At 37.5% G+C, this 25,892-nt stretch overlaps 1 protein-coding gene across 3 annotated transcripts in view; it reads right to left on the reverse strand.

The window, feature by feature from the left end:
* Positions 1-25,892, reverse strand: part of CACNA2D3 (calcium voltage-gated channel auxiliary subunit alpha2delta 3) — a 717,368-nt gene that overhangs the window by 171,166 nt on the left and 520,310 nt on the right. For all 3 annotated transcript variants that reach the window (XM_089522601.1, XM_089522591.1, XM_089522612.1), the window contains 3 exons: positions 22,817-22,888; positions 21,819-21,899; positions 15,692-15,766 (listed from right to left, as the gene is read on the reverse strand). In XM_089522601.1, coding sequence (XP_089378727.1) covers positions 15,692-15,766; positions 21,819-21,899; positions 22,817-22,888 — 228 coding nt within the window. The remainder of the gene's footprint in view (positions 1-15,691; positions 15,767-21,818; positions 21,900-22,816; positions 22,889-25,892) is intronic.

The following is a 25,892-nucleotide window of genomic DNA, read 5'->3' on the forward strand; positions in this document are numbered from 1 at the left end:
TTGGTACTAAACTATACAGCTCTAAATAGTAGAGCTCTGGCTATCTGAGGGATCACCTGTCTTTTTATAAAGTTTCTGGTCAGTACACTTTAGTGGTTTGAGTATTGGACTATAACTTTGGAGACCAGGGTTCAATTCCCAGCTCGTTCATGAAACCCACTGGGTGATCATGGGTAAATCACATGATCTTTGCCTCAGGTTAATGAAATGGCAAACTTCCTCAGAAGAAATCTTGTCCAAAAAAGAAAAAGAAAAAGAAAGGTTGAAAAGGAGAAGCTCATCTGAGAACATCATTAGCTACAGAAGTCTACTTGACAGGAATGGTGAGGTTTTCTTCCAAGTCACTCCCAGACTGTAGAATGTACTGCCCACTATCAAGCTTCAATCAATACTTATATGTAAGTCTACTTTGTGGCTTGAATATTGTACTCCATCAATGTATCTGAAGAAATTTATTGAAATCCTTGAAAGCTTGTGTTAAAATAAATAAGTCTCAGTTATGTCATTACTTTCCTTTCCCTCTCACTTTTTTCTGTTTATACTAAAAGAAACCCTTAGCAAGGGTATTTCTTTCAATTCAGTGTATACTCTCTGTATTTTCAGAAAAGGTGTTAAAATGCATCTTTTTAATGTGGGCTTAAATGGGTTCAACAGAGAAGGAACTCTCACTGGAAGCCAAATCAACCAAATGGAGGCTACTGTACTTTAGACATATCATGAGATGATATGACTCCTTGGAAAATACAATATTGTTTAGTAAACTGGAAGCCTGCAGGAAAAGAGGAAGACCACCTCACATCTGGATTGAAACAATCAAGGAAGCTCCTTGAGTTTGCAAGAGCTCAGCAGGGCTTTTAATGGTTTTAATGATTCTAGGAGGTCTCTCATTTGCAAGGTTGTCATAAGGTGAAGTTGACGATGTCACAGAAAAACAATATTAAATTGGGCCTTTAAATCTATTTTCATGGTTTCATGTTCCTGATCCTGCTGTTTTTAATGTGATGTATCAGTTGTGTAACACCACTCTGGTAGTTTTTATGAAAGGCAATATATAAATGTAACGAATAGATAAACTAAATGCAACAATGCCTTTCTTAACAGTGTATGGAAAACCTGGTTTGAGGCATGATTTTTATTTCAAGATAAATTAGGAAGACAGGGTGAGGGGAATCAAATCCTGTGACAGAATTCTGATGGCTCTTTCTGGCTTATAGTTTTAAAAGAGTGGAAGAACATCATGTTCCTAAAGTAATCTTTGTCTAACCCATGATAGTAGTCAGCCTAGCACTGATGCCAATAAAGCAAACAAAAACACAACCGCAGAGACCCTCCTCAATTGGAATAGAACAGCCTATCAGAACATGGCAAATTATTAAATTGGAAGATATTATCTAATTCCTTTCCCCTCTCCCCTAAACCCAGTGATATGAGGAGAGAGCAAGGATGCTCATCTCTTGGGTTTCAGACAATAATGCAGGTGAGGAATGGGTTAGATCCAAAGCTTCCTTCCTTCCACCACTGTTTCCCCTGCAGACTTCAGAACCAAATCCCAGGCTGGTCTGACAGTGTACCAGTCTTCCAAAATATCATTCAGAAAGGTGCAAGAAGACTGGGAGGATCAATCACCTAGTAGAATCCATTGGGATATTCCTGTGGTTAGAATTCTGCTTACAGGTGGATTGAATCCAAGCCATAGACTGTGGTTTAAAAACCCTAATTCCTCAACAGTGAACTCATTTACCTGGAATCTCCATTCATTTCAACAGACTTTACTTGCAAGTAAAGGAAATTTTTGTGACCCTTTAAGATAGAAATATACATTCTGAAGGAATTCTATTTTATTTTATTTTTCAAATTATAGTTACACACCTGTCTGACCTTATATAGGTTTTTGGAATGTGTGGATTTCTCTTTCTTCTGCCTTACACGAATGTTGCTGTCCCATGTATCATAGCAAGAGTACGTGATTGAGGGGTTATATTATTGACAGGTGGCATTCTATTCATTTCAGTGAGAGTCTAGCAGTGTAAGTGACCTATTCGCCACACTCTGGGAAAAGTCACTGATGTAAATGAGAGGACCAACTTGTTAAGTCCACATGAGCAGTTCCCTCAGTTGCAAATACTCTTTTAAGATTGACATCTTAATGTGATATCTACATGAAATTGGCCAAGGCCCAGAACTAGCAGCATTTACATTTGCAGTTAAACTTTATTAGAAGGAATAGTTCCACTGAAATCAGTTTAAAGCTATATAACTCCAGTAACCAAACTGAGAGAAAACAGATTTTACTGGAAAGGTGCCATGGTTTTGATCATGGGGAGAGCCAAAAATACAAAAGATCACTCTTTTGATTTAAAGTGGTTCCATCCCTAGTTTTTAAGGGGCAGATGGACAAGATGAACTGTGGGCCTCTTCCTTGCTCAGGCTCTTCTCCTTTATGATTTGACCCCTGTGTTTTATTCATTTATCCTCCTCTTCTTGGTCCAGTCCACACAACCACCCAGAGACAGACTACTGGGGAAGGAGGTGGCCAGGAGTTCCCTGGCTTTGGCCATCAGCGCCCCTGCAATAATGTGGGCCCTGGCAGGTGCCCAACAATGCCTGCTCCTCATGCCAGACTAGACTCATACTTCCACAGTCTTTCATTCAGAAGTGTACCATTTGTTTCAAGGGAAAGCTAATAGCCTCCAGACCCAGTTTTGAAAGGGGAGCTACCTCGGACAAAATTGGACTTGAATACCCAATTCATCCTATATTTTTATAAAGTTTGAGCTTAATTTTGACCACATGTAACATTCTTTGTGCCGATATAGTGTGGAACCTCACTTATAGATTAGGAAAAAATGATAGATGCATTTACTCCTAGAGCTGCAGTCACTGAAACTACACCTGGTATAATTCAAAGATCTAACCAAGTTAGTTTGCAAGATCAGTATTTAAAAGAATCTTGTAGCACCTTTGAAACTAAGTGAAAGAAAGAAACTAGTGGCATGAGTTTTCATAAACTTGAGCCTTCTTCCCAATGCATCTGAGGAAGTAGGCTTAAGTCTACAAAAACTCATGCTACCAGCTTCTTTCTTGCTGTTTGTCTCAAAGCTGCTACAAGATCACTTTACATACTGAAGCTACTACTGATAAGGCATGCTATAGTGTTACATAGTCATTCAAGATACATGTGTCTATGCATATCTGCACAATGCAGAAATAGTGCAATTTGACCTCATTCTAATTGTCCTATGAAATCATGGGATTTTGTAGTTTGTTGTAGCAGCAGAGCTCTCTGACAGAGAAGGGTAAACATCTCACAAAACTACAACTCACAGAATTCCACAGCATTTAGCCATGGAACTTAAAACTGTATCAAACTGCATTAATTCTGCAGTGTGGTTGCAGCCTACTTCTTTATGTTCAAGGATGAAGCCCCTCTAGAAAATGAATTTTCAGAGAAATTCGCAAACCTCTAATGTTGTGCAAAGGGAAAACTGCTCCCAATGCAGCTCTGGACAAAAGACCACAGAGAACAGTCTGATGACTATAACCTGGAGGTATTAGCACTAATCAAACACTCATCAAAATGCAAATGTTCTAATTTATGGTGCCGGATTATCCCTTCAGCAATTTTAGAGAAATATATGGCTGCTCCATAGTAAGCACAATATCTGAATTAAGTCCCCATTCTTTCATTGAGACATATTTCAGTGCAATGTATTTGAGAATGGGAGGTCTAAGGATGTGGCTTGCTACAATGATAATATTCTTATACATTTTAAACAAAGAGAATAAAGAACAACATGTAACATAAGAAACCCATTTGAGCAACATAACCTTTTCCTTTTCTTCTCCCACCTACATGCCTGAAGAACTGAAAAATCTGTTTTGGATGATTACCAAGTTCTTCAGAGTAGAATTTGAGGGTCCGCCATAAACTGTGAGGAAGGGGTAATTCATGCACCCCCAAACCTAGTTCTAGTGATGTAAGGAGTTCTGTCAGTAAAATGGCATGCATTAGAAATAACCCTATGTTAATTTCCGAAGACATGAAGTGGAGGGGGGAGAAATGGAATTGATTAGGGACTTAATGTGAAGATGGTAATCTCTTGTCCACCACAGTGAATGTTATAATACATTGTCAAATTGTGATCTGTAACACAAGAGCAGCCATAACAACTGTGTGAGGACTTCTCATTGGCTGAGATACGTTCAGTCCTATTAGCTGTTGTGAAGGTGGGGAGGAAACCCCTATGTGTGTTAAAGAATATGCTTTTCTTTTTCCAAGGCTGCTTCTTCGGACCGTGAAAAGATTTCCTGTTAATATTTCCATACTAGAGCCAAACAGAGCTTTTTAAATGTAGCAGAAAGTGAAACATATAGAGTTTCTGTTTCCTTGTTGCCATATATGCTTTCTTGCCAGTGAGATTTTGTTTCTGCATTTTAGTAACACAGTGTTTTGCAGTAAAGAGAAACACATTCAGTACAAGTCTTAACTTTCCCTTTTTACATAAACACAGAATATTCAAAACATATATAATTTAAAGATATATATGGATCTGTTTTGAATAATGGATCTGTCTACTCAGATTCCCATGATGGCTGTGTCACTGGATACTTGGCAGGGTTATGCTGCCATCTAATGTCAGATTCTACACAGTTCATCACTAGTACAAACATCTATAAGTAAAGTAAGTACTCAGCTCAGCTACTCTCATGGTTTTGTTTCACCACAGTATTTGGGAGATATATTGTTGCTAACTGAAATTCACTTAAAGTCAAACCAAGAGTCCTCTTTTAACCATGCAATGTGTTAACAGTTGTTAACAGAATAAGTGAATAACCACAATTAAAAGCACTGTTCACCTAAACATAGCAGGGATTGGAATCTCAACAGGATAAATCATTTATAATGTAAAAATCAGCAGAGAAGTTAATGTGGCCTAATTTCCAATAATAGAGACTTTTCATAGAAGAAAACATTTTCCCCAACACATTTCTGTTGGCTTTTCTGGCATCTTCAGAGGGGGGATCTCACAATAAATTAGAAAACAGTTGTTAGGGTTTTTTGTTTGTTAGTTTGTTTTTAATGTTCCTTAATCCAAGTACCTCCAGAAATATGGGTGACAAATATGACTAGGGTTGATGTGAATGGTTGTCCAACGACATCTGATAAGAAATAAGTTGGGAAAGAGTAGACTAAAACTGTTTCCCACTATTTGGCTTCAAACCAAAATCAAGATGAAACTCAAATTATCATGGTACTTTCAAACACCAAAAAACATTCTGGTGGCTTTACACTATACAGCATGCCAGTGCTAACCATGGGCTTGCCATCCATGGTTTGAGGTTCTGTGGACAGCAAGCATTGTCTTTTTCAGTTGGTGAACATGCATGCAGTGGTGCAAGCGGGAGCACATGCCCATCAAAAAGAACGGGAATTAACTGCATTTTTTGCTATCTGTGGGGAGTTGGGGGTGTGTGTCTGGAACAGAACTCCACGGGTAGCAAGGGTGCACTAGTCACTTTAAGCAAAAAATAAATTAGGTCTTTAGTAATTTTCTAATTACCATTTTGATTTCATTATACCTTTATTACTAAACAACCACCCCAACAAAGCTTTGTGGTTTGAGGATCTGGAATGATCTAATGGCAAATTTGTCAAATCTTTGTTTCAAATGCACAATGCTTTCTGCCCTGTAAATATTTCAGTTCCCCCACTAAAACTAATGTCTGTAATAATCACTGTTCTACTCACTCTGTTCAATGGGAATCTTCCATCACTACATTACTATTGGTTATTGGCTGAGTTCATTTAACTGGATCCGCTTCATTTCCCAGGTAGCAGTATAACAGATACATTTTAATCAAGATGCATGATAATGGGCTGAATTCAACAAACCTGTGGGTCTATCTATGTGAACCAATATTGATGGCTTTTGGGTTGTTTCTATTGTTACGGTGATATGATTGTATGCTAAATGATCCAGATTTTTAAAATCTGAATCTTAAAAAACAAAGCAAAACAAAACTAACCCACACAGAATGAATATAATGTAGTGAGCTCTTGGGCTCACAGTTTTATATATCTGTGCACTTACCATTTGAATGATTGTATATGGTAATGAGCCAGAGATGTGCAGTGATGTGAGGAAGGGAAACATATCCACTTTTTCCCATTAAAAAACTGCTGTCATGAACAAAAACAAGGAAGGAAAATTACATCATTTGCCAATCTGTTTTATGTCTTTTATTGCTGCTGGAATTCATTACATATTTCCCTCCTAAGAAAGAGAGGGAGACTTAGTATACAGAATAGCAAGCCCATAATTAAAGAGAGAAAAAAGACAGGGAAGGAATCCTGTGTTAGTTGTTAAGCCTTACAGAGCATGGCTACAGTCCAACAGAGAGTGAAATGTACATAATCCCAACTATTTCAATACATTTAAGCATGTTTAACTCTGTATTGGGTTATGGCCTTTGTGGGTAACCTCTCTCTATTATTCTGTCTCCACAATATACATTACTGGTTAATACTGTGTAGAATCAGAAATATTTTGAAAATCCAAAATATCCCCCTTAGCCGAAGTTGTTTAAATAGTTTTATGAAACAAAAGTCCTTTCTCCTTTCAAATCCCACCCTCCCTCTCCCTCTCTATCATTATACCATATTTTAAACAAGAACAATTCATAGTTGTCCCTCCTGGTGAAACAAAAGGAGCAGACTTGATATACAACATGGATATGTTATGATGTGCCCTTTTAAAAAACAATACTGATGATCAAATGCTAAACTGTGTGCAATCTGTACATCTGAAATATCATGAAATTGGGTTGAAGTATGTTAGAAATAAATCAGAATATTTCCCTATTTCTAATAAGGTATGAAAGAACTTCGATTATACAGTGTGCCTGTGTCATACATGGATGTGTTATACACGGCTTTCAGCATATGCTGCAGGACAACCAGGAAATGGCATACCACTGTGTCTAAAAGTCCCATTATCTTCAATGGTGCTAGAGCACACACAGAATTTGCCTTTTACGGGGGGTGGGGTCCCCTGCGTAACACAAGGCACACTGTATGGCAATACTTATAAGGTTGATTATAAGGCAATACTGGTTCCTATGTTGCAGTGCAGAATCACTCCAAGTCATTCCCATTTGACAAAATCTTTTGCAAGAGTGTGTTATAAATACAAACAGTACTTTTTAAGAGTATTGAGCTCAGGTGCACATCAATGTAGAACCTCCTACATCGTTGTCACATGATAAATATGCACTCTTGTGTAGTCACAGATTTCTTGCAGAAACAGATTTTTCATTTAGTATTCAATTGAAGAGAAAGAAACAGAGAGGTATATGTACTGTACTTAAGAAGCAGAAAATTACAGGTAAGAACTCAGATTTCCCCCTCATTGTAGCTCTAATTGGATGGAAACTCTGGGTTTGGTTTACATGCCCTTTGGGGCAAGGTTTTGGTTTGGTTTGGGGGTTTCCCCCCCTGCAACATACCCATTTTTACCCATGACAACAGTTGAGATGAATTCTCTGGTGCATTTTAAATTGTACAGTGGGAATCACTAGTGAGAGGAAACAAACCTAAATAAAATACTGTCTTGCATTCATCCAATCCACCAGCAGGCTGGATGACACTGGAAGATTAGGTTCCACTACTCCTTACAGTTGTTCATACATTCCCAAAATCTGCTCCAGATGGTTTAGGGACTCTCATAAGTAGATCTAGGTGCAGTTCAGGCAGATACAAGGGGAGAGAGGAAAAAGGAACTTCCATTGTGCAATTAACCAACAATGGATGGAGTTCTTTAGTATCCATATCATTACTACTGACATGGCAGGGAAAACTTTAATAATCAAATAGCTTAGGGGCTCTTCAGACCAGCCATTGAGACCAGCCTAGGGGTGGAGTTGGGGTGTTGCAACCACATGATGCACACCCTGACTCTGCCTCCCAGGGTGCTATGATGCCATGAGCCACTCCACATGGTGTGTGGCATCATGGTGGTCCTCTGGTGCTGCGTCTACATGACGCAGCACCGAAAAAGCGTCATATAACTGTGGTGCTGCAGCTGTCGTGCCCTTTCTAGGGTGCAAAAAGAAGCCACTTTTCTAACCTTGTGGATGAGACACCTAAGTCCTCTGAATTGAGACCTGTGACCTCCCTAATTGAGTCAATCCAACTAGTGTGCGGCTTTCCTCCCTTTCTACTATCCTCCACCTTTCCTAGCATTATTGTATTTTCTAATGAGTCATGTATTTACATGATGTGGCCAAAGTATGAAAGCCTCAGTTTCAGCATCTTATCTTTGAGGGAGGTTTCAGGCTCAATCTGTTCAGTGCCCATTTGTTTGTCTTTTTGGCTATCCATAGTATATTCAGCACTCTTGTACAGTACCAGATTTCAAATGCATTGGTTTTCTTTTTATTCACTTTTTTCATTGTCCAACTCTCACATCTGTACATAGAATCATAGAGTTGGAAGAGACCACAAGGGCCAGCCAGTCCAACCCCCTGCCATGCAGGAAATCCAGATCAAAGCATCCCCAGCAGATGGCCATCTAGCCTCTGCTTAAAGACCTCCAAGGAAGGAGACTCCACTACACTCCGAGGGAGTGTGTTCCACTGTCAAACAGCCCTTACTGTCAGGAAGTTCTTCCTAATGTTGAGGTGGGATCTCTTTTCCTGTAGCTTGCATCCATTGTTCCGGGTCCTGTTCTCTGGTGCAGCAGAAAACAAGCTTGCTCCCTCCTCAATATGACATCCTTTCAAATATTTAAACAGGGCTATCATATCACCTCTTAACCTTCTCTTCTCCAGGCTAAACATCCCCAAGCTCCCTGAGTTGTTCCTCATAGGCGAAGGTTTCCAGACCTTTCACCATTTTAGTCGCCCTCCTCTGGACACGCTCCAGTTTCTCAATGTCCTTTTTGAATTGTGGTGCCCAGAACTGGACACAATATTCCAGGTGGGGCCTGACCAGAGCAGAATACAGTGGCACTATTACTTCTCTTAATCTAGACACTATACTTTTATTGATGCAGCCTAAAATTGCATTGGCCTTTTTAGCTGCCGCATCGCATTGTTCACTCATGTTCAACTTGTGGTCTACTTGGACTCCCAGATCACATGGTGATGGGGATTACAATGACCTGGACGATTAGAACTTTAGTGCTCAATTGTATATCTTTACACTTTAGGATCTTGTCTAGTTCTTTCATGGCTGCACTTCCCATTACTAGCCTTCTTCTGATTGTTTGATTGCAGTCTCCATTCTGATCACTGTTTGATCCAAGGTACTGGAATTTTTTAACCACTTTGATTTTCTCATTGTCTTGATTAAATTTATGTAGATCCTCTGTGGTGATTATTTTTGTTTTCTTTGTGTTCAGCAGTAAGCCTGCCTTTGCACTTTCTTCTTTGACCTTCTTCAGTAATTGTTCCACATCTGTGATGTTCTCTGCTTGTAATATGCTGTCATCTGCATAGCTTATATTGTTGATGTTCTTTACCCCTATCTTCAACTCCTCCTTCTTCTGAGTCTTAACCTGATTTTCATATGATATTTGCTGCATGCAAGTTGAATAATAGGATAATGGAAGGCAGCCTTGCCTGACCAATTGGAAACCATTCTGTTTCTCCATATTATGTTCTAACAGTAGCCTCTTGTCCTAAGTACAGATTCCTCAGCAGGGCTATCAGATGTTCTGGCACTCCCTTGTCTTTAAGAGCCATTCATAGATTTTCAGCACCGCCAATGCTTTGCTATAGTCTTTAAAACACGTGCTGATTTTTTTCTGGAATTCCTTAGAACTTGCCAATAGGCACCATAGGTTTGCAATGTTGTCCTCTTCTTTTCCTAAATCCAACTTGCACTTCCGGGATTTCTCTCTCCATGTATGATTGGAGTCTGTGTTGCAGAATTTTAAGCATAATTTAGCTTGCATGGGAAATTAATGCTATAGTCCTATAGTTGCTGCAGTCTTTTATGTCTCTTTTTTGTGTGGATGGGGATGTATATTGATCATTTCCAGTCTGTTGGCCACCAATTTATTTTCCATATTTGTTAACATACTCTTTAGCACTTGGGTTGATTCTGTATGAATGTAGCAATTCTGTTGGAATATCATCTGTTCCTGGTTATTTATTTTTCCCAATTTCTCTTATTGCAGCCTCCACATTGTTTATTAGAATTTGTGGTTTATCTTCATAGAGTTCTTCATTTCATGTGTCATTCATCTTTTCTATCATTCTTCTATGTATTGCATCAAACATCTTTTTATTTCTTTGTGATCTTGTAGTATGTTCCTTTTATTGTCACAGAGCATCCAGGCCTTTCATTTGAACTTCCCTTTTAGTTCCTGGATTTTGTGGAAGGGGTCTCTCATTCTTCCTTTTTTTATTGTTGTTGTCTTCTATTTCTCTGCATTGATCATTATAATAACTCTCTTTATCTTTGTGCACTAGTCATTGTACAGTTGCATTCATGGTTCTGGTTTTGTTGGTATCTCTCCTTTCTTTTGGTTTTCTTTTTTGCTTCACGGTTTAAAACATTTAATCTGTTATCCATTCTATCTTGTCTTTCTTTTTGGCCTCCTATAGTGTCTTTCTGAAGTGTTCCTTAATCATGTCCTTGGCTTCTGCCCATAGTACTTCTGGCTCTCAGCTAATTATTATTTAATAATGCAAATCCATTTCTTCCATTGTCAATAAATTCTGTTGTGACCTTGTTCAGATCATATTTTGGTATAATTACGGTTTTTGTTTTCAGAGTACACCAGCACTCAAATAGATAAGAGGATGCTTCCATTATAACTCATTATAAATGGTATTACCTATATTAACAGAGGGATATATACCACCTGTAGCTATACTTCAGTTTAACTAGAATTGAACAAAAATAAAATACAGAAAATTGTAACATTAGAGTTGAACAACAACAACAACCTGCTCTTTCTTTTCTGTTCTACTGAACAATGATGAACTTGAAATGTACTCAAAGCATTTAAGCTTTTCTTGCTCAATTTGACTTCTAAGAATGAGATATAGCCTGATGTTTGCCACATTTTATAATTGCTGTTAACATCATGCTTTCAGAAACAGGTAGGGAAGAAAACCATACAGGATGTACAAAATCTTGTTTAACTAAATGACATTAGATACAGTGATGAAAGAACTGTTTTTAAATAGCTTTTTAAAAAACAAAACTAAGGCCTGTTACAGACTGCCAAAATAAAGCTGCTTCGGGTCTCTTTGGAGGTATGCTATTTAAATGATGCATGGGTCCTAAGAGTCCGGAGTTCGCACCAAAGCCACACTCCATTCCTAAGCACCGGAGTGCAGCTTTTGGTGCAGCTTCCGGATTCTTAGGATGCATGCATCATTTAAATAGCATACCTCCAAAGAGACCCGAAGCAGCTTTATTTTGGCAGTCTGTAACAGGCCTAAGTAAGTTGAATAGATCATAGAAACACATTTTTATATGTGGTATACTATGTTTACACACACACACACACACACACACACACACAGAGACCACCACCAACAACAACAAGAAGAAAAAAGTTATCTCTAGCTCTTACTTTTGTTTATTATTTTAAAAAGCATATGGCTTTATGTCTCAGTATTTTAGGAAATAGGTTCATTTATATTAACATAGAATGAAAACTTTTCAACAGAAGTATAGGCAGAGGTCACAAAAGGATGGACACTGGGCAGCTAAACTAAGAATAACAGTTCTATAAAATTAGTGGATAGGAGGTCAGTCTTAGAACTCTAGGTACATCCTTATACATTGCAGAATTAATGCAGTCTGTTTGCACCTGCGGTTATTTGTGAAATGGGAATAATAACAATCTAGTTTATGAGTTTGTGGAGGGGGCAACATAGAATTGGAAGTGTATAGTCATTTACACTATACTGTTTGTATTCAAGATTAACCCACTAGTAAATTAATATAAGATTATAGCCAAAAGAATTTAATACTTCCAAAGAATATTTATGGACGAGGAGAGGACTTTAATCCATGTAAATGAATGACAGGGCAGAACCAGATTATTCCAGATGAATGAACAGACAATGTATGATTTTAGACATGAAGATTAAAAAGTAATTGTTAAACTTTGGTCTCGGGATGTATTCTCCACTAAATTTCTTCTCAAAGTAAGGAAAGAGTAATTTTAGCAATTTTCTTCCCACTGTGAGAAAGTCTTAAAAATCACAGCTTTTCATAATTTAGGATTTGTTCTGTGCAAAATTCACACATGGCTGTTTTGCTGGGAAAACAGCATTTTCACCAGCTTTCTACAGCACTTTCTGTACAAAAACAATGTATGTCAAAATAGTCTTTTCTGTGAAGAAATGCTGTTTCCCACATAGAAAATGCTGTTTTCTCTGCAAATCACCTAAGTGTGAATTTTGTGAAGTCTCCAGGTACAGATTTTTCTGTGCATGAAACATCATTTTCTACACCATAAATAATATTTCTGCATGGAAATATCTGATTATGATGCTTCCTGCACAGGAAGTGCTATTTTCTACAGAAAATAACTATATAAGTATTTTGTACAGAATAAGTCCCAAGCTCCATATGTTCTTGTCAGTCCAGGATTCTCCCTATCAGGGTTTGTTGACACTTAGAAACTTGTTTTTCAACCATTTTTCAACCATTTTCAAACAGTCTTTCCACCTCTACTTTGTTCACAACACTGTTTTCAGTAATGTTTTCTTATTACAACATGCAAGATTCTTCAAAATCTTCACAATTAAAATTCTTTCCTGGCCCCTATTTAGGTCTTCATTTGGTTACTAGTGAATGCATGGAGGAGACTGAGTTAAGGGCATAAAAGGCCCATGTTCCCCACAGCCTCACATTGTCCTTACAATCCCGGCCTGGGATTAGCCAGTCTGGACACCAATCCAGCAGTCCAAGAATGACCTTGGCCCTAAGGTGCCTTAGTGCAGGGCACAAGGAGTGGTTATTTCTCATGAGTTTCTTGAAAACTACCTGGTAATACTTGGCACACCACACTGCCCCATGTGCCCCTTACCTGATGCTGCCATCACATCTTTCTGAAAGTCCCTGTGACAGCCTGTGATGTCAGATGGCATACCTGGCCTTGTGGGTGTAGCCAGGTGCCTCATTTCCAGCCTTATGGGCCATGATGGGGGCCTTCAAAGAAGATACAACGGTGGCACAAGTTAAGGGGTGCACAGTGGCAATGGTTCCATGGTGCAGTGGTGGGCAGGCATGTAAACACCTGCCCATCACCATGCCAGCCTGGGGACTGACCCTGATTGGAACCAGGCTTGGCCTGTGGTATCCTGTCCATCTATTCAGTCTAAGAGTCACACTTATTTGACTCACCTTCAACCACCAAGTTTCACAAGTCTGGACATCACTATCATGGGGTTATGTGGCAGAGTAAGGTGTCCCTCCTGCTCAGATCACAGGCTACCCCTGTGACTGAATCTTGCAAAAGGACTTCTAAGGAAGTTAGGAATTTTTAAAAATTGCAACAAATAATTATACCAAAGAAACTGGAAGAAAATAAAAAAAAACATGCAACAAAAGAATTTCATACAGAGGCATGAGCTGAAAGAAATTTTTTAAAAAATTTTTAACCTGCTTAACAGCCAATACTGAGGAGGCCAATTTAACTTTCCTTGGGAGGGCAATCCATGGTCAGGATACTGTAACCAATTCCTCCCATCCCTTAAAAATCCTTTGCAAACTGAATGCTAGCAGGGAATGGAGAAGAGTTGTTAGATATTTTTTCCTTAATCATGATGTTCTCATTTACATATGGCTATTCATGTGCAAGAGTGGTATACCAGTTTGAATACTGGACTACAATCCTGGATACCAGGGTTCAATTTCCTGCTCAGACATGGAAACCTACTGGGTAACCTTGGGTGAGACACATGGTCTCAACCCCATAAAACCCTACGATAGGTTCACCTTAGGATTGCTGTAAGTCAGAAATGACTTGAAGGCACACAACATCATCAGCGACAACATTTATGTACAGTGGAGACAGAGAATATGCAGCCACCAACTCATAATCTGAATAGGCCTGATCCAGGAAAGACTGAGGCACATGGTATTTCTTGTGTGGTGTTCTCTCCCACTTAATGCCTTTGATGAAATTTTCAGATCAACATTGCTGGCATGAAATATGGCCTTGCAGTTTCAACTAGTCCTGCATGTTTCTCTGTGTGTTATGCTGGCATGATTTCTCTTCACTGTAAAGGGCCATAATTTGTTTAAAGCTGCTTTTGTTTCTGAGAGTCCTTTCTCCCTCATTCTTCCCATATTGTGAGCCTTTACTGTGAAATTATTTTTGTTAATCTTTGTCCTAGATAATTGCCCTTAGTATTTTCACCTTTTATCATTCTCAAAGTCTCAGGAAACATCTGAAAACATAGCCTGGAATGCTGGAGCATGGATTAAAGTTGCAATTCCCAGAGTAAATACTCCATAGGGCTTCCTTCCAGGGTAGGTTGCACTACTGGCACAGTCCATAATAATAATAATAATAATAATAATAATAATAATAATAATAATAAATCACAGAATAGTAAGTCAGAGAGAAAACAGAATGCAAATAAAGATACTAGAGGAATGGGCCCTTTTGTTTTAGGGGTTTGTCTAAATTGTAAACCACAGGTATTTATTTTTGTAATAAACTCTCCATGCCAAAAATGCTAAATATATTTTCCAGATAAAAGAATCTAAATTCAAAAACACCAATTACAACCCTTTGATGCCAGAACAACAACATGCAACCCCATATTTTCTGCAGGGTTATTTCCCTTTAAAATGAAACTGGCTAGGGAGGAAAATTCAGCCAGAAAAATGTGATCAAATCTCTTTATATGCTGAAATGTTAATCAGTTGCATTGCCCAGTTCCAGCATTAGAATGATAAATGCACAAGCCATGAGCATAGTTTTATAAACCATTCTGTACATAAAAATATTCAGTTGTTAGATATGCAAGTACCATTCTAATAAATATTGCTTCTTCCTACAAATATATTTAGGAAATTTACTGTCACAGCAAGGGCCTGTCTACAAATTCATATCTACATTATATTATATTAAATGTATGAATGCCACTCTTAGGTAAGACCCAGTGGTGAGGTAAAGCATTCAAAAGAATGACTGCACCACACTTTATTTGTTCAGATCAAAAGATCATGGCAAGTGGAATGGAAATGAATTCCTCCATCCTAAAAATCCTGGGGAATATCCCTGTACACTCTTTCTAATAAAAAGAAATGGTGGCTAAAGGGCTTCTACAAAATTCCAAAAGAGTTTTAAACTGACTCCACTTAAACATGACAAACAGGAACTATTAGGAATACAGCATTCCATCCCAATGTAAGTGTAGGTAATTGCAGCAATTTATGGCTTTCCCTTTTCTGCATTACACTTATGGGGATCTGGCTCTCTCACTGTACAACTTGTACATATCAATATCACCAAGTCAAGTTATGTTATCATATGTACTGGATCTTATAAAATGTCTGTAAAACCCCAGCTAAATACTTTTATTTTTAAGTAGTCCTCTTTAATAACCATTGTAATATGTCCTTTTACCCTATTATGCACACTTAAATGTGTATATGTGGGATCTCCATCAAAGCATATATAAATGAATTCTTATTTTTTTATCTTACCAGAGGCCTGAGTTCTGGATGAGTCAAAATGTATCCATTGTTTGTGATTGCAAATGCATATCCATGAATACCTAACTGGAAGAGTAAAACAAAAAAAAAGGTGAGTAAGTATGGCCTTCCATACTTCCAAATAACAAGCAAATATTGGGGTCACAGCTTACTAGGGAGTTCTCTTGCATAAAGCTATTTTAAAAAGAGGGAGCTATACAGGAACATTGACATTCTCTTCAGTGGGATTGAAGTGTGCAGGAGACATTCCCTAGCTGTGGCTCCTATTATTTGCACTTCAAACATTGATTCGTTCATTCAGAGCATTATTTATTTACTTGTAGAATTTTGTAAGATGCTTTGTCACACATATCTTCTACAAGACATAAAGATACAAGATAAACATAAAAAGTCAAATACAAAACAAAATTAAGCAATATTGAAATGCAGCCATGAAGAATCAAACATAACATTTACAAATCTATAGCAACAAAATGGCTCACTGCAATTCCTATAAAGTGTCAGTCTGTTGGCATTTCTTCAGAATAAAAGCCTGCAGTTATGGGGAACTCAGTAAAAAATGAGGTTTAATTTTCTCCTCATTCCATCCAACAGATTTGTCTGTACCATACATATACAAAAAACAAACATACACACACACCACTGAGTTCTGCAGATAGTTTACTCTAAACTGCATTGGGTCCCGGGGGGGGGGGGGGGGGGAAGCAGGATATAAATCATATAAATAAATACGCTTTTTTATTTTCTTTTTGTTGCTATGGCACAAGAGGTACCAGTGTCAAGGAGAAGCTTCTTTGAAATCTACCTAACATCACATATTATTTTGGGTAATTGTGCATGATGTGGATACACTGCCTGCTCCCCCCAAAGGAGGGAAAATTGGGGTTTTTTGGCTGTAGGATATTCACTGACATCACCAAGTCAGCAGTATATGAAGAAAGCTGATTTAAATGGCTATCCCTACATATGCCACATCCAGACAGGCACTAGTTTCTCCTGCTTTCAGCATGCAAAACTACAGTCTGGCTTTGTTATGCATGTCCACTCAAAAATATACATGGTGGAAGCTCAGGGGGAAATTATATTTCAATCAGACCCCAGTGCTAGCATGGGGTACCCAGTTCTGTGTATACTTCCAAATTTTATTATGAACTGCAAAAACTGGGGATGGACAATGAAAGACAGAAAGGAAGACAAGAATGAATTAAGAAACTTGAGAGAATTGACATGAAGGAGGGAAGGATAGGAAGTTTGAAGAAGAAGGAAAGTTGATTTTCATTTAGGATAGTTAAAAACACAGATCCATGATTAGCTGATGAGCTGAGAACCTACTCATCAGTTTATAATTGAGACAATAAAAGACTTTCACTTGAATTATTAGTCCCAACTAAAGTAGACCCACTGAATCAATGGGTTTTAATTATGTGTTGATTCACCATTCCACAGTTGTTTCAGTGGGTCTTCAGACTAACAAATAGGATTAAGGATACTGGCTGAAGTTAGCTTCCTGAGGGATTATGGCACTATGGGCTGAACAAGAATGGACAAAATTTATAGAATGGTGAAAGTCATTGCAAAATCCGGTGCCAGTGAACCTGACAATACCTGCACAGCAATACAGGTAGACCCAAAGCAGCATGTTTCTGCCCCATGATGGAACAGTTAAGACTGTTGGTTTCAATAATATACTTTTGCATACATTTATGAAGACTGAAAGATAACTGTAGTCATTTTGATTTTCTATTTTTTCCCCTCATCTGTTTAAGAAACAACTTCATTCCTGATTAAAGCTCATGCTGGCAACTGCATAAAAACTTACTGTGCATTTTATTTTCCTGCTGCACAAAATGCCTTCAGCTGCACATTAGAATAATGCTTGCCTCTACATTTGAAGAGAAAAAGCATACAATTCCACAACTAGTAAACTTGTATCACTGCATCTGAAAGTGGAATCCTATGCCAGAAAATGGGGCAATGGGGCTTATGTACACCTTCATTTTTCCTTTTCCTTTTTTTCATTTTCAAGGAAGAGTCAGCTTCTCTAAACCTACTGATAGGAACAGGATATTCAAGGTTTTTTGGCATTAGAGAAGGGAAGAAAAATATGCAAGGTTTCTCCTCACACACATGCACACACACTCATTCTCAAACAGCATGTTTTTAACAAACTACATTACTAAAACATAGATTTTATGGAGAAATATATATATATATATATATATATATATATATATATATATATATATATTAATTTGTCTAAAGAGATGTGGCTTAACCTTTAATTTAGTCTCTTAATAATCAGGAATAACTTCTACTGGTTTTGTATCAGTTCCTCTGACTTTAAGGCAAAAGGATCTTCATTGGGGGATTCTGGCAGTAGAATGCAACCGATCTGAGAAACTAAGGATCTTACAGTCAACAGAAATATTATGGAAACTACATATGTTTACAAAATATATATGTAATGCTAGGGAAAAAATGACAAACGCACCACAAAGATGGTCCTAAATGTAATTGCTGGTCTCAAATTGTAACCACTGAAAAAGATTCTGAATGGTAGGTCAAGGTGTAAATCCCACAGCCTCCTCTAGTTGAGAATCACAATGGTATTTAGGAATCAGTTCAATTTCAGTTCAGTTCTTTCCCACTGAAACCAAAGGCATTTGGCTGATTGCACTTTTGAAAATTTGTATTTTTAGCCTATCCAGAAATTAAACATCACTTCTGATAGCCAATGTGGGGATCTTAAATCTTGCTTCTAGTCCTGAAAGATAAAATCTGAATACAGATTTGTCTGAGTCTAGACAAATGCAAAAACATCACTGAAGTGTTTAAAGCATCACTTTGGATCATCCAAAATAAGCTAGGGAGCTGGTGCTGTGTGTAAGTGTTTGTGGATGAAGTGTGCCAGAGAAACTTGGAAGACAGTCTTGAGCAGGGTGGGGATACAATTTCCTCTTTATAACTCATGTGGGAAGTCATGCTTTGTTTTTAGGCTACTTCAGCCCTAGATTATAGGATTTAATTCTATATGGATAAAAGGGGGGCTATGGCTGCATCTGCACTGCAGAAATAAGGTAGTCTGAGACTACTTTAACTGCCACAACTCAATGCTATGGAATTCTAGGATTTGTAGTTTTGTGAGATATTTAGCCTTCTCTGTCAAAAAGTTCCAGTGCCACAACAAACTGCAATTCCCAAAAATCCATAGCATTGAGCCATAGCAGTTAAAGCAGTATCAAACTGCATTATTTCTGCAATACAGATCCAGCCTATGTTTTATCGAAAGGCTCATGTAGTTCCCAATTCCAGACACAAGAGATCTACGAGAACTAACCTAACACCAATGCAGTGTTGCATTATTAGACCTTCAACTAAAAGCATAATCAAATTTAGCATTGCACTTATTTCAGTAACAATGCTACCACTTTTGACAATTCTTCCCTTACACAGTTGACTGCATTCATTGATTGCAATAAATGTACTTGCATATAACTGATGTGCAGTCATTAAAATATCCCTCAGCAAAAATCTGCTGCTGATAGCTTTGGCAGAGGTTCTGCCCCAAACAGCTTTACCACTGGGAGAGCAGATCAAATAGAGAAACACACTTAGATCTGCTGGCTTTTTCTTCTTTGCCTCTAAATTATCATGCAGTCATGGTGCAACTGGTTTCTAAAATTCCTTGAATTTTTTTCAGAGAAATAGTGACTTCTTTTTAAAAAAAATCCTTTCAGTTTAATATCATTCTCTCTTCTTGGTAAGTCACTTTCTCATATGACAATGCAGTTGTATAAAACAGCAAGGAAATTTTGAGATCGAGTCAGATAAATGCAAGCAATCTTTTGCCTGCACAACAAGGCTTTCTTGTCCATTGTTATTCCCTGCTTTGTTCTTTTCTCCGAAAATCTGCTGTTTAGGGTCTGAATGGTATGGCATAGGGGACACCAGTGAAAGATGCAGCCAGCAGAATTAAAGGGGCTTGTCAGAAATGATTCAATGTTTTATTGAATCATGTCCTGTATTGCTATGTATTTTATATGTATTATCCTACTAGTGAGGCAGGCTAGCTCCAACAGGCCTCCCTGGAAGAAGATTAACCATCCATTAAGAAGCCAAGCCCTCCCTCCAGTCCATTTCCCCTGATCCAGGCCTCGGAGGTAGAGAAGAACTGCTGGCCCTCATCCCCTTCCCCACCACCACTCCCTTCTCCTTTTGTGTCGTGTCTTTTTAGATTGTAAGCCTGAGGGCAGGGAACCATCCAATTAAAAAGATTATATGTACAGTGCTGTGTAAATTTACAGCGCTTTATAAATAAAGATTAATAATAATAATAATAATAATAATAATAATAATAATAAACAAAAGGGGCCCTCTCTTCATGGAAGCCAATCCATTTATCAGCTTAAGGGTGGCAGAAAGATTGCTGTCCCCTCATTTATGTCTATGGATTGACTGATTTAATGTACATGACTCTTTACACAAATGGCTTGCAGAGCAATTTACAGGTCACCTAAGGAACAGATCCCATATGACTGTGTAACCTAAGTGGGGACATCCTGGTTAATATGTGGATGGGAGACCAGCAATGCATACTAGGTGCTGTGGGCTATATTTCAGATGATGGAACTGGCAAAACCACCTCTGGGTATTCCTTGTCTATGAAAACACTATGAAATTCATGGAGTCACTGTATGTGTGTGTGACTTGGAAGATTGCTGTGGTCTTCAAACCTTTAATCTAAAGGACATGATATAAAAGGAAGAAAAGGAAGAAGTGGGGGGAAGAAAAAAATTTGGGCATCAATCCTTAATGTTACAGTTGTTCTTTCAATAGCCAAGATATAACCCACTACAACAGAATAGAAGCTTTCCAGATCTAATCTCTCAACAAATATATTTAGTCATCTCAGGTTATGATGTCCAAGTAGGACAATCCAGGGTACTGCAATAAAATGTCTCTCCTGATACTGTATTTTGAGCAAGCATGTTCCTAAACATATTCAACAAGGTAGAGAAACACACTACACCTCAACTAAATAATTGGACAGTTAATGGGGTTGTAGAAGCAAAGTCTAAAATAGCCACAAATTATCCAGCAGAAAAAAGAGCATTTTATATTACCTGGGATGAATATTGTAATTTTTTTTAAAAAAATGGAAGTTTAATGGCCACAAGAATTTCCCTGAGGACACAGTGAATGCATACCATCCAATTGTCCTAATCTGACAAGGGCAGTCATAATGTTTTCATACACAAGGAACATGTCTGCTGTTCAATTGTCTCAGTTCTTTTTACAATTTCTCAGTTTCTCTCTTCTCCTCCCACTTTGCCCTCAAATTGTTTAAACTGTTGAAAACTGAATTCAAAGTTAACTCAGCCAGGGGGACCTTCTCAGTAGGCTCAGGAAAAAGCAAACTGCTACAGAATCTCTTAGCTTGCATGTTCTTCTTCATTAATAACTTTTCTCATCCTTGCCACACTTGGGTGTTAGTTGGTGACTAGTGTCCTAGTTTTCATATGTGAAATGTTTGAGCTTATGAGAACATATGTGCATATGTGCATATACAGGCATATACTGCTATGCTGCCCCCTAATAATAGAAAACATGGTGTAAATAGGAAACTGAATTGATCAGTTGTGGATTACAGTGTTGTGGGTGCTGTTGATTAGATTTTAATTTGCCCCACAATTTACATCATACTTGTTAGATGACTAAGCTAACAGATATCACGTATTTATGAATAGGTTGTAGAGGGCATTAACAAAATGAATTTGAACTTTGAAAAAATTTTCTTGCTTTTTCAAACCCTCTTTTTAAAAAACCAAGGATCTTGATAATTTGACACTCCTGCAAATTAACTATTGTAAGTATATATTTTGCAAGAACCTGTTTTAGAGAGATCACAATATCTCATGCCAAGAGAAAAACAGACTTCATTACTCATATTAAGGACCTGAAATACATTTTAAAAAGCCAATCAGCTTTCTTGTGGATGGGTGTATACAAAATATATATTCTCTGTCACATATATTTTATAAATGTATAAATAAAATAAATGAAATACAAGTAATCTTTTATTTCAGTATCATGAATGAATAATTAAAATGTTACTTACTTTGTATTTTGGAATAGCCTTCAAAAGTTCCTTCACTGGAACATCTGTGCCCACAACTCCCAGGAGAATGCCTTTCGATCTCTATTTCAAAAGATTATTTCCCACCCCCCACCCACAAAAAAAGATTAGTTGGAACAAGAAACAATTACAGTTGGAGAAAAGTAATCAGTCAATAATTATTTCCCACATGGATTAAAACTGCTCTGAGGAGTGCAGATAACTAGCTAATTCTTCCCACTATTTGAAAAGCTATTACGGGTGGCTGCAGCTAATCTGACTGAATGTGCACACACAAAATCAATAGTTGTCTTCTTTTTCTTACCCTGGAAATAACATCAAAGGTGGTGTACAAAGTTTTGGCTGATAAGGATGCTTTCAATTAAACACTTTTGACCTGGGGAGCACCATCTAGGCAAAATGTCACATACAAAAATGCAACTTATCTCCTTTTTTGAATACCTTGCTAGCTGATTCCCAGAAGGTAAAAATTTAATGTGAAGGACAATGTAAATGTAAATCTATTGGGGAAAGGGAGAAGAGTATTTTAAAAAGAGATCCAGCACTTATTACTATGGAATATATTTTTTAATAAGATGTACTGGATTTATACACTAGTGCATCAAAACCAAGAAAGGTGAGCACTATTCAGATAAAAACATGTGGGCTTACAGTCTTCTGAAATCAACAGCTTTTATGCACATGAAAGCAGGTTCATCTTTCCCATTGTATCCCTTTTGAAGTATGACAAATTATAGCAAACATAAAATTTAAAAGCTTTATATTTGACCTTCCAACATATACTTCCTTTCTAAATCTAAAACACTTGTTCCATATTATACAATATTATTACTGAATGTTAAGTTATTTGCAGTTAAGTATGTATGCAACTTATTTTGACAGAAATTGTTTGGGAAAAATCAAAAGACAAGGTATATATATGAATGAAGAAAAAGAAAACATCCAATTTTGAGCACATGGCTGACACTGTGAGTACTTACAGTCTCATTTTGCTTACTAAATACTGGCATGGCAACAGTGGTCATCAAAACCAGTCCCTGATCATCAGCAAGCTATATTAAAAAATGAGAAAAGGTTTTAATACATAAGAACCTTAGACCATTATTAAATCACAGTTATGGAAGGAACCAAAAGAAAATACCTTCTGATTAATGATCCTTAAAGATTTCACAACAAGTTCCACTTTGGTGCATCTGAAGATTTGTGCAAGCAAGGGTTATCTCTACAGAAAAGTGTAGCTGCACATTTATGGTGGCGTAGATAATTTTCTGACCTTCAGATATTTTGGACTACATATCCATACTCATTAATCATTCACCATGCTATGTATAGTTTATGAGAGTTATAGCTCAAACCATGGGGACAGCAGAATATTGCCTAGCCTTGTAAAGCTTTATTTTAAAAAGGTTATATTTCTGTGATATATTACTTACCCATTGTGTACTGAAAACTTTTTAATTCACAAAATCTGACTTAATTTTCCTAGACATTTTGGCTTCTCATGGGAACCCCATATTTTTATTGTCTAACAGAACAAACATTACGGCAGTAGATGGTGTTAGATTCTGCTCTGTTTTTTCACACCACTTTTAGGCTAGCCGATCATGCATGAGCTGAACGTTTATGGATCTCAGCCACTTTTATTTCTATTACCTCTGGTGTTCTGAACGTATGCTAGAGATCATGGAAGATGTTGTTACTGACCTCAGTGAACCCTTGGCTCACAGACTGCATTATTCTCACAAACACAAATGTCAGGCAAATTTCTTGTGAGTGAAAAAGCATCCCTATGCACTCATTGGACCACTCTTCTATATCCTGCTTTCCCATAGCCAGTCAGCTCTGGCATTTGGACAAATTCAAGTTCTATGTCTCTAATAAACATGTAACAACTACATATGAACACTGTGATAGAAATGTGGGGCGGGATCTTTTTTTCCACATACATCTGTGCTTAGCAAATCTGGAATGAGTTCTGGCCATTTGTGAAACATGCCCTATGTATACCTTGGGGACTGATGTCTCAAAAGCTCCTATGGTAATGCTGGTATTATGTATATTTGCCAGTCAGTGGGAGTTGTGATTTTATAGTTAATTTACGATAGCCTTTCATGTATTGCAAATATAAACGCGTATATTCTTATGAACTAATTACACATATAAAGAATTGCTTTATATGGCTCACTGTCCAAGGAACTATTTATTACAAAGAACATGTACAAGACAATCTTACACATGTATCTTAGGTATTATTGAGAAAAGGAAACTAATACTTCAGCAGGCTATAAGTCATACACACTCTAAGTACACATGCACAAAAAGTTTCAGTAGCAGTAGTGGAACAGCATTCGTCTGGGAAGTTTACCTTCTCTAGATCCTCTTTGGAGATTATCACATGGAGGGATAAGAACAGGGGCAAAGCAGATTGCTCCTGTCCTTATCCCGTCCTATTCACATGATCAGGGGAGTTTCTGTTAATACCAAATGATGGGGCCATTACACTTCACTAACAGGAGAAGAATGGGATAAGCACTCTGTGTGTGGTAATCTTTCCCTGCATCACAGAAATAGGATGGCATAAGGAGGGAAGCAATCTTCTTTGCTCCCATCCTTTTCCCTCCATGTGATAATCTCCTTTAACACATTATTTCTACACACTTCACCACTTCTTCTGCATTTTCCTCAAAGTACACTACTTCTCTTTGTATCTTCTTCTTAATTGTCATATTTGACAAGAAATGGAAAGGACTGTGGCAGTACCTTTACGACTAACTGGTTTTTACTTTTGTGTGAATTTTTGTGGATATAAACCCACTTCTTCAGATGCAGTTCAGAGTGATGATAAATGCTCAAATATAAAACATTTCACATAGTTGTTCAAAACTCTCTCTGAGATTTCTTTCGTTATATGTGTCCTAGAGAGGCCTCTTCTATTAATAGACACAGCGTGCCATGAAGCCACTGTCTTTATTCGCACCTCTGCTAACGGATTGGAATTTGTGAATATAATTCAATTCAGCAGTTTCTTTTACTAGTTTTCTGTTGTAATTTCCTTTAGAAGTTCAATGCTAAAATTCCATGTGGAAATCAAATAGTTATAACAAATAGGGAAATGGAAATGGCAAGTCAATTTCATAGGGTTTTCTTAGCCAAGGAATACTCAGAGATGGTTTTTGCTAGTTCCTTCCTCTAAAATGTGTGTACACACACACACACACACACACACACACATAATATGTATTACTTTCAATTGTAATAAAAAAACAAGAGGCCAGTTGGCAACAATTTCTCTTTCTGGTCTTCTACAAGTGGCTACCTTGAAAACAGAATGTCATCAGGAAAAAGAAGTCAGCATCATAAAAATACATAGGATAATATTATTGGAAGATTGTTTCCAGTCTCCCTGGTATAAAGGAAGAAGAAAAGGGGAGAGTATATTGCTTGTGGTCAGAGATTGTGCCATGAATATGATCTCATAAATCTAGTCTACAAAAAATTACTGGCCTCTTGAGTGAAATGAATAAAGTGTTTTCTCATTTGGTGCATTAGGGTGTCTGTACTTCTTGACGTAAACTATATTTTAGAGGAAGAAACTAACAAAACCATCTCTGAGTATTCCTTGGCTAAGAAAACCCTATGGAATTCATGGGGTCACCATAAGACAACAGGTACCTGAAGACATGTGCAAACACACACACACACAAACATTTATTTTGTAATAAAAATTATTATTTTTCTTTCATTTGTTAATATTTCTTTCTTTATTAATTTATTTCCATTGTTAATATTAGATAAGCAAATGCCTGAGTCATTAGTGACTTGTCATTCCATATATCTATTTGTTTTTCATTACACATTTTCTTGTACTTCACTTCATTTCATTTCGTTTTTCATTTCATCTGAAACCTATTTGCTTCCCTCCCTACCAACTGATGAAATGAAGTTGACAGGAAGAGGAAAGGGGCAAAGAACAAAAAAGGATTAACCTGTACACCTTCATCTTCATTGCCCAAAATGACATTGTTATCAACTGTTCCTGTTTTCCAGGACTCATAT

Source organism: Sceloporus occidentalis, unplaced genomic scaffold, assembly GCF_023333645.1.
Source record: "Sceloporus occidentalis isolate IW3139 unplaced genomic scaffold, rSceOcc1.0.p SCAF_1, whole genome shotgun sequence".
Taxonomy (NCBI): Eukaryota; Metazoa; Chordata; class Lepidosauria; order Squamata; family Phrynosomatidae; genus Sceloporus; species Sceloporus occidentalis.